A 16,863-nucleotide genomic window follows, 5' to 3' on the forward strand; every position below is an offset into this window, starting at 1 on the left:
GATCTATGCGGCATTAGTAGGCATAGACAGGCCACTGCCGAGGCATTCCCATCATGCTTCGTGGCATCATCTTGTCACAAGGAGATGCATGGCGGGTGCAGAGTGGAACGGCCCGGTCAAGGAACCTTTGATGTGAAGGCTTTGTAGCAGCCATGTCAGCAGCAGCAAAACAAATAACGAAAGCAAGCAGCGAAGTGTAAAGATTGTATCTATTGTTCGCCTTCGAGACGCGCCTAGCAGGCTGTCTGTACACCCGCAACATCCTATACTTTTTGTCTGTAAGTCACGCTCCCTCCAAGCCAGCCATGTCTTCTCCATGCATCAGACCAAGAGAGCTAGAAGGTCCATGGGATATCAGACCGCTTGTGAAAAAGAAAATCTTCCTGCTGGGATTCCAGACGCGTAACGGATGCATGCTCCTCCAACCTAACGCAGCACCCACACTACCGCTCTTTACTCTTTTATCTCATTCAAACGCCATAGACATCCCACCCATCGAAATCGCCTGAATGCTTGCTATTAGTAGTCTCGTCCGGAGCAAATTCACCGTCGTAAGGCGTACGCGTGGCAACGTTCGCGTCCAACTCCACGTCAAGTCACAACTCATCGTCGTCCATCTCGGACGGTTTCAACAGACCGCCGACCTTCATGGCTCGTTCACGCTCTTGCTCTTTGGCGGTCTTGGCTGCTTGTTCGCGCTCTTCGGCGAAAAGCTCGGTGTTGTCACCAGAGAATTCCTTTAGAGAGATCAAGAAGTCTCGCAAGATGATCTTGAATCGGTTGAGATCGGAGTTTGTGGCGAAGAGTCCGTCAATGAACGATGCAATTTGTGCACTAGATGTGTGAGTAAAATGCCGATATCCTGAGTGGGGATACTTACGTCTGGAGATTGGGGAAAGCGGTAGCCAACAGATTGCCAACAAAGTTCCGCAAGAACTCTCGATTCGGTGTGCCTGCAGGTGCCATATCCGGCGACGTGTAAATTGGACCCTGTAGCTTATCCGAGTCGACAAGCCAGAACATCTTCGCCAGTAACATTGACTGAGACTTGAAGCCGGCCTTGTGGTCACTATCAGTGACGACGAAGAATACATCCTGAAGAATGGTTGTGAAGAAAGTCTGGAAGAAGGCGTTGCACGTTTGTTGGTCTGTGTCGGCCATGTTGGAGACCAACTCGAAGCACATAGAAAGACCGGCGCTCTCTACTTCTCGGTTGTCATGCTTGCTGGCCCACATGCAAGAGTCAATGACGAACTTGAATGATCGTGCATCGAGTCTCAACAGCGCAGGGAAGCAGCGCAGGTTGATTGTTCGTAGAAGCTTGAAGAACTCGACGCGATGTTCTGGATACTCTGAGAAATCCTTGTTAATCATGTCTAAAGTGCATTCGAAGACACTGTCCATGATGTTGATGATTTGGTCTTCCATCATGCTCTGTGTCAAAGTCAGCATTCGTTTCGATAGTTGCCGAGCGAGTCCAACCATGTGCTTGCTCAGATTAGGTCTCCAACGTACATGTAGCTTGTTGATGATTGTGGTCATGACATTCAGCACCTCCGCTTCGCGGGCATCAGGCACGTTGTTCTTGTAGTCAATCAGAACAGCTTCCAGCAGCTTAGGTACGATGTTGTTGTGTATCATCTCCAAATCATCAGCTTTCTCAACATACGTGTTGATGAGCTTCAGAATTTCCTTCTTAATCGTGCGAAGGCCACGGACTTTCGGCATCTTTGTCGCAATGTTGCCTAGACTTGTCAGCATGTGATGTAATACGAAAGGAAACATCCCCCTCACCTTCTCGCTGTACAGCCTCATCAATAAGCTGTGAGCTCGCACGGTACATCGTAAGCATGTCGAAATATATGCGGCCAATTTGCGGGTAGAAGTAGGATCCGACCGAGCCGCATGCTGCGACGTTAGTCTTCATGATATTGCCAACAATCTTAATGACCTCCGAGTCCTGTAAGCAGGCCGGATTCTGATTCGCTTGACTGATAATACTGTCCCACTGTATTTGAGTTAGCGTTGTTAGTACTATATCGTGGTTGATGCACTTACAGCGGAGTTAGGTAGAGCCATCAAATCGTGGATCAATCGCTCTTGCATGCTCTTCTGTCCTTGAGCACTGATCATGTAACCGCAAGCCTCGTAAAACGTGTGAACTTGTTGAGGCGACAGGTCCGCGGTGATCTTCCTAAGATTTCGTACAATCTCGTCGATGAAAGGTTCTGTTTCGCCAGGCTGAAGCGCAACAAAGTGCCGACGGCACTTGTTGGCAATCTTGATGAAAGTATCACATGCCATATCTTGCACACCCTCGTGCGTCTCGTGCATAAACTCGAAGAGCTTATTGACCACTGTCTTGAGGAATTTCCAGTGGGCCTTGAGGAATCGAGGATATTGGCCGACAATGTACATGATGTTACTGGCGACGACGGCCTTGTTATCCTTTCCTCGCTTCATCTCGGTCAGACCCAAAAGGTCCTTGATAACTGTGACCAGGAATCTCTTTTCTGTCTCCTCGTTCATGGCGCCGGAGATAGATCCAATGGCCCAGCATAGGGTATTGCAATTCGCCCACGACCACTCTGTACCATCAACCTGGCGTGCTAGCTTCTCGGACATGATTTGTTCCGTATCATTGACGTCCAAATGGGTGAGGAACACCAGGCATTCTCGAGTGGACTTGTAGAGCTGAATTGTATCGCTCTCCTTGACGAATTCGCGCACAATCTCGCCCTCGTCATTCTCAACAATGAGCACTTCCTCGGGCCTGACCATCTTTTCAATCATCACCGTTCGCAGATTGGATAGAATCTCCGTGTACTTGTTTTTCCGCAACGGGTAATTTGCCAACTCACGGGCACCATTGCCGGGGATACCCATGTTCAAAAGAGGGTTCATGTCCGTGATTGGGAGTGCTTGCATCTCGTCGTATAGCTCCGAGACGAGCTTTGTCCAGTACTCCAAGCAGATCTTAAATATTTCACGATCATCGATCTGACTTATGCGAATAAGGTAAAAGTGGCCATGCGTGAGGAAGTCCTTGTTCATTAGATTCTCAATGACGTTCAAATGCATGGTGAAGAAGTTTGTAAGGAACAGCGCGAGGTTCAGAACAAATTCCTGGTCTCGGCTATTGCTTGACGAGTACGTGCTCTTTAGATCTAGCGAGAGAGGGATGATCTTCGAGATTGCAGTTAATGTCTCTGTAAACATCTGGACAAGCTTGTCGTCGTATGCAGGCTCAGTATGAAGACCCGCAATCTCAGTCAAGCACTTCAAGGTGATGTTGCGGAAGTCGGGCACTTCAAGGAATCGACTCCGTAGGGTCTCGATAAGGCTCTGGCCGCTGGGAGGCGTCTCGAAGATGTAGCCTAATGGAATCCAGTTGAGGAAGCGCAGTAATGTCTCGAGGGTTGCCTTGATGAGGGAGGCCTCAGTAGCGGTTCGCAGCACCTCCGAACAGAGCTGGTAGATGGAGGTGAATTCGTCACACATGCTCTGCTTGAGCTCTCTGCGCTTTTGTGATGTCATCTGCTCTTCCGAGTAATCAAAAACCTCCTCAGACAGTAGTCGGAGGATGACCATGTTGTTCTCGCATATTCCAAGACTGCTGTGGCATGATGATATGATCTCGTTGATGAAGGTCGGCCAGTTATGAGGCCATTCCTGCTTCAAAACGGATACGAGGACGAGATTGAGCTTGTTTAGGAGGGTGCGATCGGTGCGGCGGCTGTCGTCGTTGTTTGAGAGCTGGATGATGAAGTTTACGATGAAGTTTCGGATGCCTAGTCAAATCAGTGGCTGGCAAGCTTGCAGAAATCTCTGAACCTACCTTGACACTGGTCGCGTGGCAGAACCTTCCATCTCGTCATGATCACATTGTCGAGAACTTGTAGCCCCAGGTCTGCTCAAGATTAGCGACGTGTCAGTCTAGCCTGCCGGCATGTGTATACGTACACTTCGTCTGCGGGTATTGCGCATCTGACAGGATCTTGTCGACAAGAAGCCATGCATCTGGGTTCTCTTTGAACTATCTGAGTGTCAGCCGGCTAGGAATGAGCGATGTTAGATGGGAACGGCATACCTGGTTCAACGTAGCTTGAGCTTGTTTTTGCTATAAAGACGCATGTGTCAGCCGTGCCCTAGTTTTGCGCGATATAGCAAGGTCTGCAAAACACGTACGGTTTCGCCGCGACCCTCGTAGAAGGCGCGCACTGTGGCGTCGAGTTCTTCTATAGACAGAGACATGGCGGGCTGCAGCGCGGCGGGAAGAGCTCCCAATCAGCCTATATGGTGTGCTGGTATCCCCAAAAGCTTCAAGACGGCCTCGGCCTGAGACTGTATCCGTGGAAGCGCGGTGAGGGAGAAGGTGGGTTGAACGCGCGCAAATTCGGTGTCTCGCAGAGGTGTCGAAGGACAATAGCGGGGCAGGTGGACAGCAGAGAGTTGGTGCGGGCACCTAGTAGGAGCGGGTCGGGAAGTGGTTTGAACTCGGCGGTCGCTGAACTTGAAGCAAGGCTGTCCGACCAGCTAGTTGCTGTAGTAGAAGCTTCCGGGCTGGCCTTGTTAGATGAGGCACGGGGAGCGTGATGAAGCTCGTGTCGCCAAGACAAGTACGCGCTAAGCTAATCGGCCAGCACCACTTCTCTGACTCCACCTGATCAAATGCTTTCGCCGTCAGCTTTGTTCCAAGGTCTCCGAGCACTTAAACACTTGGTAGGCACGTTTATCTCAGTTTGCTTCATCTAAGCTGTTACTTCTCAAAGAATCGTTTCGGACACCTGCTGCAATGGATCATGAGCCTCGTGTCGCTACAAGTAATCCAAGTGATTATAATAGAGGTCCAAATGACAAATGGATTTACAAAATTGGGGATTATCCACATTAAAGAGAGAAAAGAAGCTATACAACAACCACCCCAAAACACGTCACACTCTTCATTTCCCGCTCACACATGTCCCGCTTCTCTGAACCTGCCCTGCACAGACCTTCGCTCAATAGGATTACGTAATCTCCCATCACTCACTCCTGGAGACGCAAGAGGAACAGGCTGCACATAGAACTGTGCAGGTGTATTCATATTACTGAAATATGGAGAATTCCTGTGTTGCGTCTCACCGCTGTACTGTGTACCAGTCGGGCTACCTCCTGGATCAGGAAGAGAATGCTGGGATCGCGCTGTTGGATCGGTAGGTGGGGGGTAGTAGACCTGACTCTGTTGCGGAACGGGAGCAGTAGACTGCTGTAATGGAGATGTAGGCGCTGGGTATGAATACTGACGTTGTGGTGCTGGTTCAGATTGGGGTGGATACGCGCTTTGGTCCCATGAAGTGGGAGGTGTGTTAGGAGTAGCTCCATTGTCCGGGAAGAAGAGTTCGGCATTGTTCTGCTGGCGAGGTGATTGCTGAACGTACCCAATGTCATTAGTTACACCATACGTTGCTGCTGTGGAGAGCGGCGCAGCTCCATACGATGGTGGCATTTGGCTAGCGTACGCAGAAGCGTAGTCATGGCTAGCGGATCGTGACTGCAATGGAACGACTCCGGAGTAGCTGGTATGAATGGAATCTGGTTGCTCGTGGACTGAGACGTACTTGCTGTTATTTTGCGTTGACATCTCATGTGGGACTGTAGTAACGGCAAGTTCAGCAGGTGGCGGAGGGGCTGGTTCGCTTTGGGCTCTTGCCTCCTTAAGGCCTTTCTTCCGACGGCGAAGACAAAATAGAATAAGGCACAATATGGCGATCAACACAGTGAGACCTCCAACTGTTCCCCCTGCAATTGCACCGACATTCATCTTTCCGGAGCCAGTAGGTGCTGAGTTATTAGACGGTGGGGAGACAGTGGTTGAAGGGATTACGCGGGTTGCGGATCGGGCAACGAAAGTAGGGCGGAGTTTATAGTAGTTCTTGAGATCCGGGTGATCCCATGTAGGGGGTGCAGTAACTGTTGCGCCACCAGTAGGCCTAAAGTGTTGAATAAAGCTAGTTAGCAATATTTCTGTCTTTCACACGTGTAGTAGAGCAACATACCCTCCTCCAATTGCAGAGATAATGACTGGGGGTACGACATACGTCGAAAGTTTAGGATCGAAATTGTCCCAGATGAACTTTCTCTCGGTATTGTTACCTAGGATCATGTTATGCTGACCTTGCGCGTTTGGCGCGTCACAGTCAGTATGGGTTGGATCTCGGAACCAGCCGCCGATTACCAGCATCTGATTGCGATGGATGACATTGGCACTGCAACCACCATGGCCAGCTGGGTCAGGAACAGCATCAGCTCCATCCAGCGGATAGCCCTTAATCCATTTGAATGATGGAAGGGAAAGGATATAGACGTCATTGAACGCAGCGCGGTCACCAAATCCATATCCACCGTACAGGTAGCTGTTCTGTGTTAGCATATGTAGACAGCGTCATATCGAAGGCCGCTCTCCTAAGATCACGCTAGCTCGCTGCTAGAACTGTAACAAGAAACTCTATTAATCTTTGCATACATATCAAGGTAAGTAAGCAAGGAAAACTGTGAAACAAAAGTGGCTTACATGTTGAAAGAGGATTTGTCGTCCGCCCATGTTACATCGGCGCAAAATTGACGCCGAGAGAGAGGAGTATCCCCTGATGCGGTTTGAGAATACCATCGTCCCGAAGCTATATCGTATATGTGGATCTTCTATACACACATTAGAAAGAGAGCTGAGAGACCACGCCAGTGTATTAAACTCTACTCACAGTCATGTTTGCCTAAATCGATATTAAATTAGCTCTGAGCTATTAGATTAGGCTGATGACGCTCACCGCAACAGAGCTCCCATTGTGGGATGGGTCTTCAATGCCACCAAAATAAACGAGCACGCCCTTATCCGACGCGGGCAGGGAAATCAGTTGACCCTCAGCTCTTCCAACATCATCCGGTCCAGTGATATTCTTCAGAACTCCCTTCGTGAAGTCGAACTCGACCATGTGGCCCGTGGCCAACTCTGGTCCTGTCCATTTCGGTGTTGTTCGATTATTGAGCCAGCCTCCATAGTAATACCCTAGCCCAAGGCTCTCGACTTGCGTTCCAGCCCCGAAAGAGAGTCTTTGTAGATTCTTCTCACTGGTTGTATATTTTGTGGTATTCCACTGGTTAAGCAGTACATCGTATGTCCACAGGCTGAAGTCCATGGGGGGGCTCCCTGCTTGATACTCTCCTCCGAATTGGTAAAAGCATTTGTTTGTCTCATCCGCCCAAAGGTATCCACCTGATACGCTGGGTACGTTGGCAGGCTTCGAGAGGTTCGCGTATTGCACCGGCATATTACTCGGATCTTGAGGTGTAGAGTTGAGGTCGCTAAACAAAAGCCATTGGTCTAAAGGAACATTAGATCACTTAGCCATCAAGACTGGAGACGGGACGCTATGGCTGACTGCACGTACTGGAGTAATTCGACGGTTGCTGATTGTACCCTACCATGCCACCTACTCTAGTCAGAATGCCATCTCAATCGGTTTTGATGTGGGTCCCAAAACCGTCAATGTACAGCCTTCCATCAACCTGGGCGGTTCGATGACCCCATCGCCGACAACTATACGACGTCAGTGAAACGTGTAGTACTACGGGCGAGTGGCCTGTACAAGTCGATGATAGGGTTCTCTTGCAACGATCTTGCAACAAAACTAAGCGCGACAAGCAGAGATAGTTGAGTATATGCCATGATATACAGGCATGGCGTCCAAGGGTGTACGAGCGAGTGTGAGCTTTCCAAGGTTTCAAAAGTCGTAGAAATGGTGTGGAGGGACGGTGGCCTAGTACTCAAATGTGAGGTGGGAGTTACTGAGCTGAGGAGTGATAAGGCTGAGAAGGCCCTTCATGGAAGGCAACGAAGGCGTACATAGCTGGCCTCCTAACTCGCATTCGTGGCGCTGCTTTTTGGGGAGATGAACTGGATTTCGCCCGATCTGACTCCCCCTAGAGCCCTGCTGAACGACCTTCTTCTCAGCCATGCTGCAGGCTGTGGGACACGTTCACCAATAACAATCCTGCAAAGAGAATACGAGTGATCTTCGGGCCCGAGAGACAGGCTACCCAAACGGAGAGCATGCCCTGGTTAAAGAATGCGAGAACGCGAGGGCCAGTCCCTACCATCAGCTTGCTTTAGCTGAGTATTGCGTTGCGTATGCGCCACTCGATTCACAACAGTAGGGCATACAACCATCAAACCCGCAACAAATAACAGAGCCCGACCGTCAGGTTTGGAGAAGGAGGCTTCTGCCCGACTACTTTCGTTGCAAGTCGAGCTGAAGCTGTGTTTCCTACTCCTTCTAGAGTGATACACGGCGGGATGCGCAGGGACCTTTCATCTGCTCCTTGAACGTGATTCGACAAACGTGGTGCTGACCCCCAACAGTCTAGATTTGCACAACAACTGACACCAGACATGGTTCCAATCAGGTATCCTTAACCGCGCCACCTTCGCTTCGTGCAACAACATTCACGTTGTGACAATATTGGGGGCCGACTTCAAAACCAGTAGCGGGGCAACGCATATCGCGACAGTGTCATCTGCATGAAGACCTAGAAACCTTATCTCGTTGTGATTTATTCGCCAGCTGCAACCCTAAAGATCGAGATTGGATGTCTATGAAAGAAAGCTGAGGCTGAATGTAGGCCTAAAGCGAACCCGCAGCTCCGATACCGACCGAGGTCGACGCGAGCGAACTGCAGGATTAGAACGGCTGTGCTTCAGTCTGGGTCTGCTCTGGGAAAGGCGAATCCATTCTATAGAGAATAACCTTAGGTGATGAGAGAGACCGGAGAATATGTGAAGAGAAGAAGAACAAGAAGACGTTGCAAATTGATTATAGAGAATTTCGATCGTCTCTTGGCGCCAAGCCCTTTAGCTCCTTCCTTGCGCTCCTCAACATCATGAAACCGTCTACGACCACGTAACAACCGCACAAAACAATCTTTTTCCCTGACCTAACTCTTATTTCCCAGTTTACTCTATCATAAAGACAATTTAGCTAGCGAAACTAAGGATCATTTTGGTATCTGTCTTCGCTGGAAATGTTAAACCATGGAACTCAGGATAGAGCAAAGAGATAAATTCAATAGAGGTAGCTTTCTTTCACTTTACTCTTCACTTGTATATCCATTAGTGTCTCACAAGTATGCCTTTCCTTATCAATTCTCAAAATCCTCAAGACGCCGAGAGCACAAATGAACCCATCCCCTTTCTTCAACAGGCAGTACCAAACAGTCCATCAAGAACTAAGACTTTCGTTATTGTTGGGGATCTCCTATACAGTACTTATATCTTTGGGAACAACATTCATCCAGTTATGATCAACTAATCAATCTATTACTCAAAATCTGGCTTCGACTTTTTGCTCGGTATCCTGCAACGCCCACTCACTTCTTGCTTTCTTCGATCGGACAGAATCGACTTGTGCCTTTGTAAAGCCTTTAGCCTGTGTAGCAGGATTATATCCAAGACCCGTGATCTTGCCGACTTCTTGGTCTGACTTATCCGTCGCCGCACTACTATCAGCGCGCTTATACACAGTGCAGACCACAGCACCACCGAGGCCGAGATTGTGCTGGAGGGCAACCTTGGTATCCTTGACAGAGCGGTTGTTCGCCCATCCGCGCATGTGCCACACCAACTCTGCGCACTGCGCAAGGCCAGTAGCACCAAGCGGGTGGCCTTTGGAGATGAGGCCGCCGGAGGGGTTGATGACGACCTTTCCGCCGTATGTGATACCGCCTTTCCGGATAAGTTCGTGGGCTTTGCCCTTTGGTGCGAGACCAAGCGCCTCAATGGTAACCATCTCGTTGGCGGAAAAGCAGTCATGCAACTCACACACCTTGACATCATCAGGGGATACATTCGCCTCAGCCAACGCCTCCTTGGCTGCCAACTCGCTCATACCATATCCGATTAGATCAATAGCGCTGCGGTTGAACAGTTGCGGTGTATCAGTAGCGAGGCGCTGACCGGCGATCAAGATCGCTTGGTCCTTGAGCTCCGGGCGCTTGTCAAGGAAGTCTTGTGAGACGAGGACGGTGGCAGCGGCGCCATCAGAAGTGGGGCAGCATTGAAGCTTGGTGAGGGGCTCGTGAATCATGGGTGCATTCATGACTTGCTCGAGGGTGTATTCATCTTGGAACTGCGAATAGGGGTTGTTCTTGGAGTGGGCATGGTTGATGCGGCCAATTTCTGCGAAGTCTTTGAGTTCGGAGCCATATCTATTTTGATTGTTAATCCTACAGTCGAGCGAAGGAGAGGATCAAGGGCAGAAATACGCCCAAGTACAATAAATTGGGGTTTGACGTACTTCTCCATGTGTTCCCGGCCTGCGTTGCCGAACAACTGAGCAGCACCCGGCGCCTTCGTGACTCCTCTCGTCTCCTTCATTATCAAGCTCGACGTCCCCGTAGGATTCGCCCTGTCCTGAAAGAATGTCTGAAGACTCCCCGGGAACATCTTCTCGAAGCCTACAACTAGCACGCAGTCCGCCGCACCATGCGCAATCATATTCCGTCCCATATACAAGCCGGTGCTGCCGGTTGAGCAGTTGTTGTTGACATTGTAGACAGGGATGCCAGTCATGCCAAACTGGTAGAAGACGCGCTGGCCGCAGGTCGAGTCGCCATAGCAGTAGCATGCGATGCCTTGGTCGACTTCGTCGTAGTTGATGTGCGCGTCGAGCATGGCCTTTACACCGGCTTCGAAGCCCAGCTCAGGGTAGTCGACCTTGCCCCGGGGTTTGATAAATTTAGTCATGCCTACGCCGAGGACGTACACGGGTTGTTTTTGGGACACCATGACTGCGGTGGTGAGGTGTGAAGGCCGGGGGTAAATATACAGGTACTCGAGCAGTGAAGCTGAGTGAAGTGGAGACGGAAGAAGTAAAGCTTCAAGAGAGGTTGTACAAGCTATTGGAAAAGTAAAACATTGCCAGAAGAGCCGCTGTCAGAGTAATAAACATGGCGAACAATGGTCGATCCCCGCCTCCGCAGTACATTTGGCGTGTGGAGATACTAAAGTGGGACAGCCGATAAACCGCAGCAGCCGATAAACCACTTTAACTAAAGTTACCCATCTGCAAAAATAAGGCTATAAAACTACTTATAAAAATTAATATTATAAAATTTTATAAAGTATTAGTAAACAGAAGCTTGCAATTAATTTATATTATTTAAATTTTTTTAAAAAGTTAATTTGGCAGCTGCGCGCAGTAGTTTTAAGTAAAAGCTATAATAACTGTAATATATTTAAACTACTACTTTTAGTATTTATAATATAATAATGCTTTACTGCATTTAAATTTGCAAAATATAAAATTATTTGCTTACATTTATTTACTTTATTATAAAATTTTTATAAAATTATAGCTTTTTTTTTTTATTATTTTTGCGCGTATATAATAGTTTATTTTTAAACTATTACTGCGTGCTTTTTTGCAGCGCGCTTTTTAGCAAGCAACTATACTATTTTTGCTTTTTTTATAATTTTTTTTTTATATAATATTATTGCTGCTTTTAGTTTTTTTATTTTTTTTTTTTAAAATTATTTAGTTTTATTTTTATATTATTTTACTATATTGCGCGCGCAAGCTTCTTAAATAGTTTTTAAACTTTAAAATATTATAGTACTATAAAATTCTTTGCACTATTAAAAATTTAAAAATTTGCTTTTATTTTTATACTTTTTTTTAATTAAAAGCGCGTTGCGGAAACTTTTATTTTTATAATAAAAAAGCTTATTTTGCATTTAAAAAAAATGTAGTGCAAAGCTTAATTATTTAGTTTTAATTTTTATTTTATTTTTTATAGCAATTTTAAATAAATTGCGGAGCTAGTTTTAAGTATTTTTATTACTATTTTTTTTATTTATTAATTTTTAATTTTCTTGTTGTAGTTGTGTTTTAAATTATTGCAGTATAATATTAGTATTAAGTAGCTTAATGCTTATAGCTTTAAACGTTTTTTATATATTTATAAAAGTAAATATAGTATTATAAGCAGCCTAAAATAATAAAAAAAAGTTGCTTTTATTTATAAAAATAAAGCTTTAGCTACAATAAAAGTAGTACGCAAGCTTAATTAAATAAATAGTTAAAAAAAGCAAAAAAAGCACTATATTTAAAAGTTATAAACTATAAGTTAAATAAAAAAAAAATATTATTAATAAAATTTTATTAGCGTTGCAAAAGTTTATAAAATTAGTAGTAAAGTAGCTGCTATAGCTATTAAAAATAAAAATTTTATAACTTGCCTGCGCTTTGCTTTTTATACGCTAATTAAAAACTTATTTAAGCTAGGCTAAACTAATATTATTATTAGACTATTTAGAAAAATTTATTATAAAAAAAATTTAGTATTTTTTAGCTTTTATATTGCGTAACTAAGCGTTGCAAAATTTTTTTTTTTTTTTAAAAACTATATTTAAATTTATTGCACTTTTATCCGCACAAATATATGCTAAAATTATTATTTATTTTTAGTTACTATCTTATAAAGCTGCTGTAATTTATTTTTGCTTTTAAAATTGCTTTAAAAAAACTTATTTAAAATATAAAATAATACTAATAAAAAATTTTTTTTTATTTATATTATAAATATGGCGCGCGTTAACATTGTACTTTTAAATTTTTAAATAAAAAAAATTAAAATATAATTTATAATTATACTTAGTATTAGTAAAAAGCTGTTTGCAATTAATTTTAGTAGTATATTTAAAAATAAAAGTATTATAATATTTTTTAAAAAATTGCAAAATCTACTTATTAGAAACTTCCTATTTTAATAATTTAAAGGCAAAATTTTTTATTATAGCTTTTATAAGTAAAAGCCTGTAATTAAATAATTTTTGTATATACTATATAAGTTCTAATTTTTATTATTAGTTAAAATACGTGCGTTATTAAAATTTTTTTATATTTAATTATATTTTCTTTTAGTGCTAACGCGCTAAAGTAATTTAATTAATACTAAATATTTTTGCAGCTGCGCAGTATAAAAATTATTTTTTTAAATTTTATAAATTAATTGCTGCAATCGCATTTAAAATTAGATTATTAATAATTAATATATTATAGTTTAAAAATAACGTGTTAAGTTTATTTTAATGTTAAGGTGATTTATCAGCTGCCGCGGTTTATCGGCTGTCCCACCTCGGTACCAAGGTCGATCCTGTTTGGAAAGGCGGCAAAGAATAGCCGAACCTTAGCAAGAGCGCATCTGACGCCGCCCCTCCGATACAAAGATGATAGAGTCGTCGTCTGCGTGTCGAGCTAGGGGATTGCTATTCAAGGTGGGTCGCCAGAGTTACAAATACTGCATGTCTGAAGCACTCAGGGCGTTATGCCGACTATTTCGCGCTGACATCCACTTCACTAGTCATATGTGAACCTCTCGCGTCCCAAGGCTGTGGACGAATTGCCCGTTGACCGCCGTAATTGGCCTGCCACTCTTTCTTTCAGCCTGCCGTAATCAACACCGCAAGTCACTTGCCTCATTAGGCACTTCCAGCATGGGCAAGCCTTTGAAGGCTAGACATTCATTCTACCAGCGACTATCGCGGACTCATTCGTTGACTATGCATCACAACACACTTCAAGACGCACTTTTTCAGGATTGAACTCAGCTCAACGCCTGCTTACGGCTATAATACAAACACTGGGGGTATCGCGATGTAAACACTTATAGGAGAGTATGGCCAATTAATTCCGCCGCTCCTCGGCAGACAGTCCATCATGATCTTGGTGTGCAGGTAACTCCAATGTCCTCTCAACAGCCGGAAGCTCCACAGGCTCCGCTGCAATCGAAGGAAACTCGGCGTAGCGTTCGTATGCTGGAACCTCGTGAGGCAACTTCCCATCAGCGGGTAGCTCAGCCTGATTCTTTTCGACTTCTGGTCCCGTTGCGAGCTCTACCTTTTGTGCCCCGAATACTGTAGCATGCGTAGCATCTGCCCCATCTGAGAGCTGACCCTTCTCTATCTGATCCCTGGCAATCTTCTTATTTCGACGCCGACGAAGAAGAAACAACCCAGCGAGAGCAGCAAGCGCAAACCCACCAACGCCTACACCAACACCTATCCCTGCTTTTGCTCCTGTGCTGAGTGGGGATTTTGTGGGCGTAAGCCCTGTTGCTCCTGTTCCTGACACTCTGCTTGTTGTACTCCGCGTCTGGCTTTTACTAGGCTTCAACGCAAGGCCCGTCACAGGATTGCCTTTGCTATCCTTGACAGCATGCACGATTTTAGTAACTGTCACATCGACCATCTGCCCTCTCTTCCCATTAATACCGCTTGTTATCAACGCATCGAGACCTGCGGGTCGGGTTGGGAGTGCCCAGTCCGTGGCAATGGTGAGCGTGGTCCTCTTATCCTCTACATCCAACGATATCGTAGTGTTTTTCATGTTACTTGCACGGCAACCGATGGGAGGTGGCTGATTGGTATCAATGGTATTCCCGCTAAGCCAAGTGCCAGTGTTCATCTGGTCGAATATCTCTCGAAGGCGATCGTAGTTTGGTGTAAGCCGGGCATCGCCATCGACTCCAGTAGTGACTATACCCCAATTCGATTTCGGTTGCTTCCATCCGATGTTTGTGTTGGTCCATGTAAATCGTGCGCCACCAGTGAATGCGCCGTTTGGCCGAATGAGCTGCGACGAGGAATTGTACAGGTACAAGGTATCGTTGAGCAGCTCCGGGCGCAGCTCAAACTCAACGTAGTCTGCTTCGTCGGACACACCATACATTTGATACCACGTTGGTACCGTAGCAGTTGAAAGTTCGCGCCCGAGCGATGCGTAAGTGAAGTTTTGATCGCCGACAGGATCAGTCTCCCAGTAACCGAGATTCCAGAAGGATACATAGTCTGCTCGTGAAATGTCACCCTTGTTGTCGTCGATGGCGCATGAGAACCAGTATACGTGCGACTGCGTGAGTTCAGAAGCTTCTATCTTTTCGTCGTTCCTCTGCAGATGCAAGGTTACGCCGACTAATATTGGTCGAACCGCATTCTTTGCAATATACTCTTTAGTGTCTCTTATAAAGGCCTATGTTGCGGTTAACTCTGGCACTCATCAGAAGAAAGGTACTTGAACAAACCCTGTACAATTTCTCACCATCGGCATAAGTTAATTCTTTCGTAGGACCCTCAAAATCTCCAATGCTGGGCATTATTCCCAAATCGAACCCAAGCAGGTTTTCATAATCCTTCACAGCATCTATAATCTCAAAGAGCCCCTTTAAAAAGTCGGTCGTGTACGAATTGGCGAAGTCTTCATAAACCATCTGAAAGATGCCGTCTTTGCGGAGCGCTACTACAACGTAAATCCCGACTGAGTTAAAGATGGAGAAGCAGTCGTCATGATTTTCTTTGGGGTCTATAGCCATGACATAAATGGTGTTGATGCCGAGTTGCGCCATAAGCGCAGCATCTCGCGTACACGCCTCACCATTCTTGAGACTATCCATCGCGTTGACGTCGGTCGTAGAGTTTGAGAGCGAATACCTTCAGAATATTAGCTGTGCCACCATTATAGGCCATCCCTTGATCATTTACCATATGCCGTTCATCGTGATCGCGCCTTGAGTTTTATTATTCACAAGGTATGGTCCTCGAGCTGCAGCGAAATCCAGCGCAAACGCAACTGGAACTGCTACGAGTAGCAATAGAGTTGCGAACATGTTCACCTGCGTGTTCTGGTCAGTGGTTGCCCGAGAAGTGCCTGTGCTCTACCTACCATGGCGACTGTCAGACGAGGGTCAGAACGACGTGGTCGCAAAAGCGGATACGAAACCGTCATACGTCAATCCGGGGGTGGGTTTGTACATGAGGGGAATTACAAGCTGTTTAAGGCCACCATCCACAGCCTCGTTCTTGGTGCCAAGTCGCAAGGCAGACTACAGGTTGCCTAAAACCGGTATGATCGTCCCGTATCCAAATCTTCATATGCTCAGGTGGTAGTGCATTGATCAAGGTTCTAAACAAAAAACATCCCAAGCTGCCTCATTCTCCCAAGCTCTCCAGTTCAGAACAACGCAATGGCGTGGGAGGGCGTTGCGTCGTTCATACTGACCCTGTTGAAACGCTCCTAGCAAGGGTCTAGTACTAGTGTACGGTAGTGCCGGACCGCAGACATCCAGAAGAAGTATCATGTCGCGAGCATCTGACCTTGTCGGAACGTGACGTTACGTCATAATTCTATCTCCGCTATCGTGTGCTCTATACGTCGTATAATAGAACAGGTTGACCGTCTTTGAGTCTATGCACCGCCTGTTTTCGAACACTAGCCCTCGCCGAGACTGCCTTTGTCGTTCTATACGAGGCTTCTTACTTGCCTCGTGCGGTTTACGACCTCAGACGCAACCTCGGATAGAGCAGCGACCTTGTGGCCTATACATCTGTCCAGAGTATATGTCCTAGCCTTCTTAGCTTTAGCATGGGCAAGTTTATGGAGGGTAATTCAAACAGTTGGGAGATTCAAAAAGCAAATGCGTTATCTTGACTCTATGCGCTTAACGCAGGTACCTATTTCGTTATTCGGTACTGTATCTGAAAGTCTAACGTATGACTACCGATAGGGAATACCACAATCACAAGAACTATGATAAAAAGGGAGCATGTTAGATAAGGCAAGCTCAGGAGGACGGTCAAATAGGAACAAGCTGGACGCATCGTCGAGCGAATATTCGTATTAGCAAATCATTCAACTGACTCTGTGTGAGCGAGAATGAGCGATCATTGTCTCGCGACTATAGGAAAATGCATCTATCGATGAAGGTAGCCTCTAGCAGAGAATCTGGAGCTACGGATATGAAGCGGCCTTGAAGAACGCCCAAATACATTCAATG

General features: G+C 45.9%; 4 protein-coding genes across 4 annotated transcripts; all 4 read right to left on the reverse strand.

Moving 5' to 3' along the window:
* Positions 1-185: 185 nt before the first annotated feature.
* K460DRAFT_360878 (uncharacterized protein) lies at positions 186-4,441 on the reverse strand. The gene is made up of 9 exons (XM_040932354.1): positions 4,189-4,441; positions 4,091-4,120; positions 3,964-4,036; positions 3,839-3,910; positions 2,059-3,791; positions 1,795-2,008; positions 1,516-1,745; positions 881-1,434; positions 186-834 (listed from the first exon to the last, which is right to left on the reverse strand). The coding sequence occupies exons 1-9, from the start codon at positions 4,252-4,254 to the stop codon at positions 597-599; spliced, it is 3,210 nt and encodes a 1,069-aa protein (XP_040792573.1). The 5' UTR covers positions 4,255-4,441; the 3' UTR covers positions 186-596.
* Positions 4,442-4,850: 409 nt separating this feature from the next.
* K460DRAFT_360882 (uncharacterized protein) lies at positions 4,851-7,935 on the reverse strand. The gene is made up of 8 exons (XM_040932355.1): positions 7,626-7,935; positions 7,521-7,576; positions 7,428-7,469; positions 6,807-7,360; positions 6,741-6,752; positions 6,554-6,681; positions 6,039-6,395; positions 4,851-5,972 (listed from the first exon to the last, which is right to left on the reverse strand). The coding sequence occupies exons 1-8, from the start codon at positions 7,703-7,705 to the stop codon at positions 4,955-4,957; spliced, it is 2,247 nt and encodes a 748-aa protein (XP_040792574.1). The 5' UTR covers positions 7,706-7,935; the 3' UTR covers positions 4,851-4,954.
* Positions 7,936-8,944: 1,009 nt separating this feature from the next.
* K460DRAFT_360883 (non-specific lipid-transfer protein) lies at positions 8,945-11,024 on the reverse strand. Its single transcript, XM_040932356.1, has 2 exons — positions 10,329-11,024; positions 8,945-10,239 (listed from the first exon to the last, which is right to left on the reverse strand). The coding sequence occupies exons 1-2, from the start codon at positions 10,817-10,819 to the stop codon at positions 9,357-9,359; spliced, it is 1,374 nt and encodes a 457-aa protein (XP_040792575.1). The 5' UTR covers positions 10,820-11,024; the 3' UTR covers positions 8,945-9,356.
* Positions 11,025-13,616: 2,592 nt separating this feature from the next.
* K460DRAFT_422355 (glycoside hydrolase family 72 protein) lies at positions 13,617-15,776 on the reverse strand. The gene is made up of 4 exons (XM_040938170.1): positions 15,753-15,776; positions 15,572-15,702; positions 15,162-15,520; positions 13,617-15,004 (listed from the first exon to the last, which is right to left on the reverse strand). Exons 1-4 carry the CDS (start codon positions 15,753-15,755, stop codon positions 13,719-13,721), a joined length of 1,779 nt encoding a protein of 592 aa, XP_040792576.1. The 5' UTR covers positions 15,756-15,776; the 3' UTR covers positions 13,617-13,718.
* Positions 15,777-16,863: the final 1,087 nt, after the last annotated feature.

This window comes from Cucurbitaria berberidis (genome assembly GCF_010015615.1).
Source record: "Cucurbitaria berberidis CBS 394.84 unplaced genomic scaffold K460scaffold_1, whole genome shotgun sequence".
Classification (NCBI taxonomy): Eukaryota; Fungi; Ascomycota; class Dothideomycetes; order Pleosporales; family Cucurbitariaceae; genus Cucurbitaria; species Cucurbitaria berberidis.

Coding starts and splice junctions, on each gene's coding strand:
- K460DRAFT_360878 (XM_040932354.1), bottom strand. CDS start 4,254: ATGTCTCTGTCTATAGAAGAACTCGACGCCACAGTGCGCGCCTTCTAC. Junction 3,911..3,963: donor GCAATACCCGCAGACGAAGT/GTACGTATACAC, acceptor AATCTTGAGCAG/ACCTGGGGCTACAAGTTCTC. Junction 2,009..2,058: donor TGGCTCTACCTAACTCCGCT/GTAAGTGCATCA, acceptor ACTCAAATACAG/TGGGACAGTATTATCAGTCA.
- K460DRAFT_360882 (XM_040932355.1), bottom strand. CDS start 7,705: ATGGCATATACTCAACTATCTCTGCTTGTCGCGCTTAGTTTTGTTGCA. Junction 7,577..7,625: donor GAGAACCCTATCATCGACTT/GTACAGGCCACT, acceptor GACGTCGTATAG/TTGTCGGCGATGGGGTCATC. Junction 5,973..6,038: donor ATCTCTGCAATTGGAGGAGG/GTATGTTGCTCT, acceptor TCAACACTTTAG/GCCTACTGGTGGCGCAACAG.
- K460DRAFT_360883 (XM_040932356.1), bottom strand. CDS start 10,819: ATGGTGTCCCAAAAACAACCCGTGTACGTCCTCGGCGTAGGCATGACT. Junction 10,240..10,328: donor GGCCGGGAACACATGGAGAA/GTACGTCAAACC, acceptor CAATCAAAATAG/ATATGGCTCCGAACTCAAAG.
- K460DRAFT_422355 (XM_040938170.1), bottom strand. Junction 15,521..15,571: donor ATCACGATGAACGGCATATG/GTAAATGATCAA, acceptor AATATTCTGAAG/GTATTCGCTCTCAAACTCTA. Junction 15,005..15,161: donor CAGCATTGGAGATTTTGAGG/GTCCTACGAAAG, acceptor GACCAATATTAG/TCGGCGTAACCTTGCATCTG.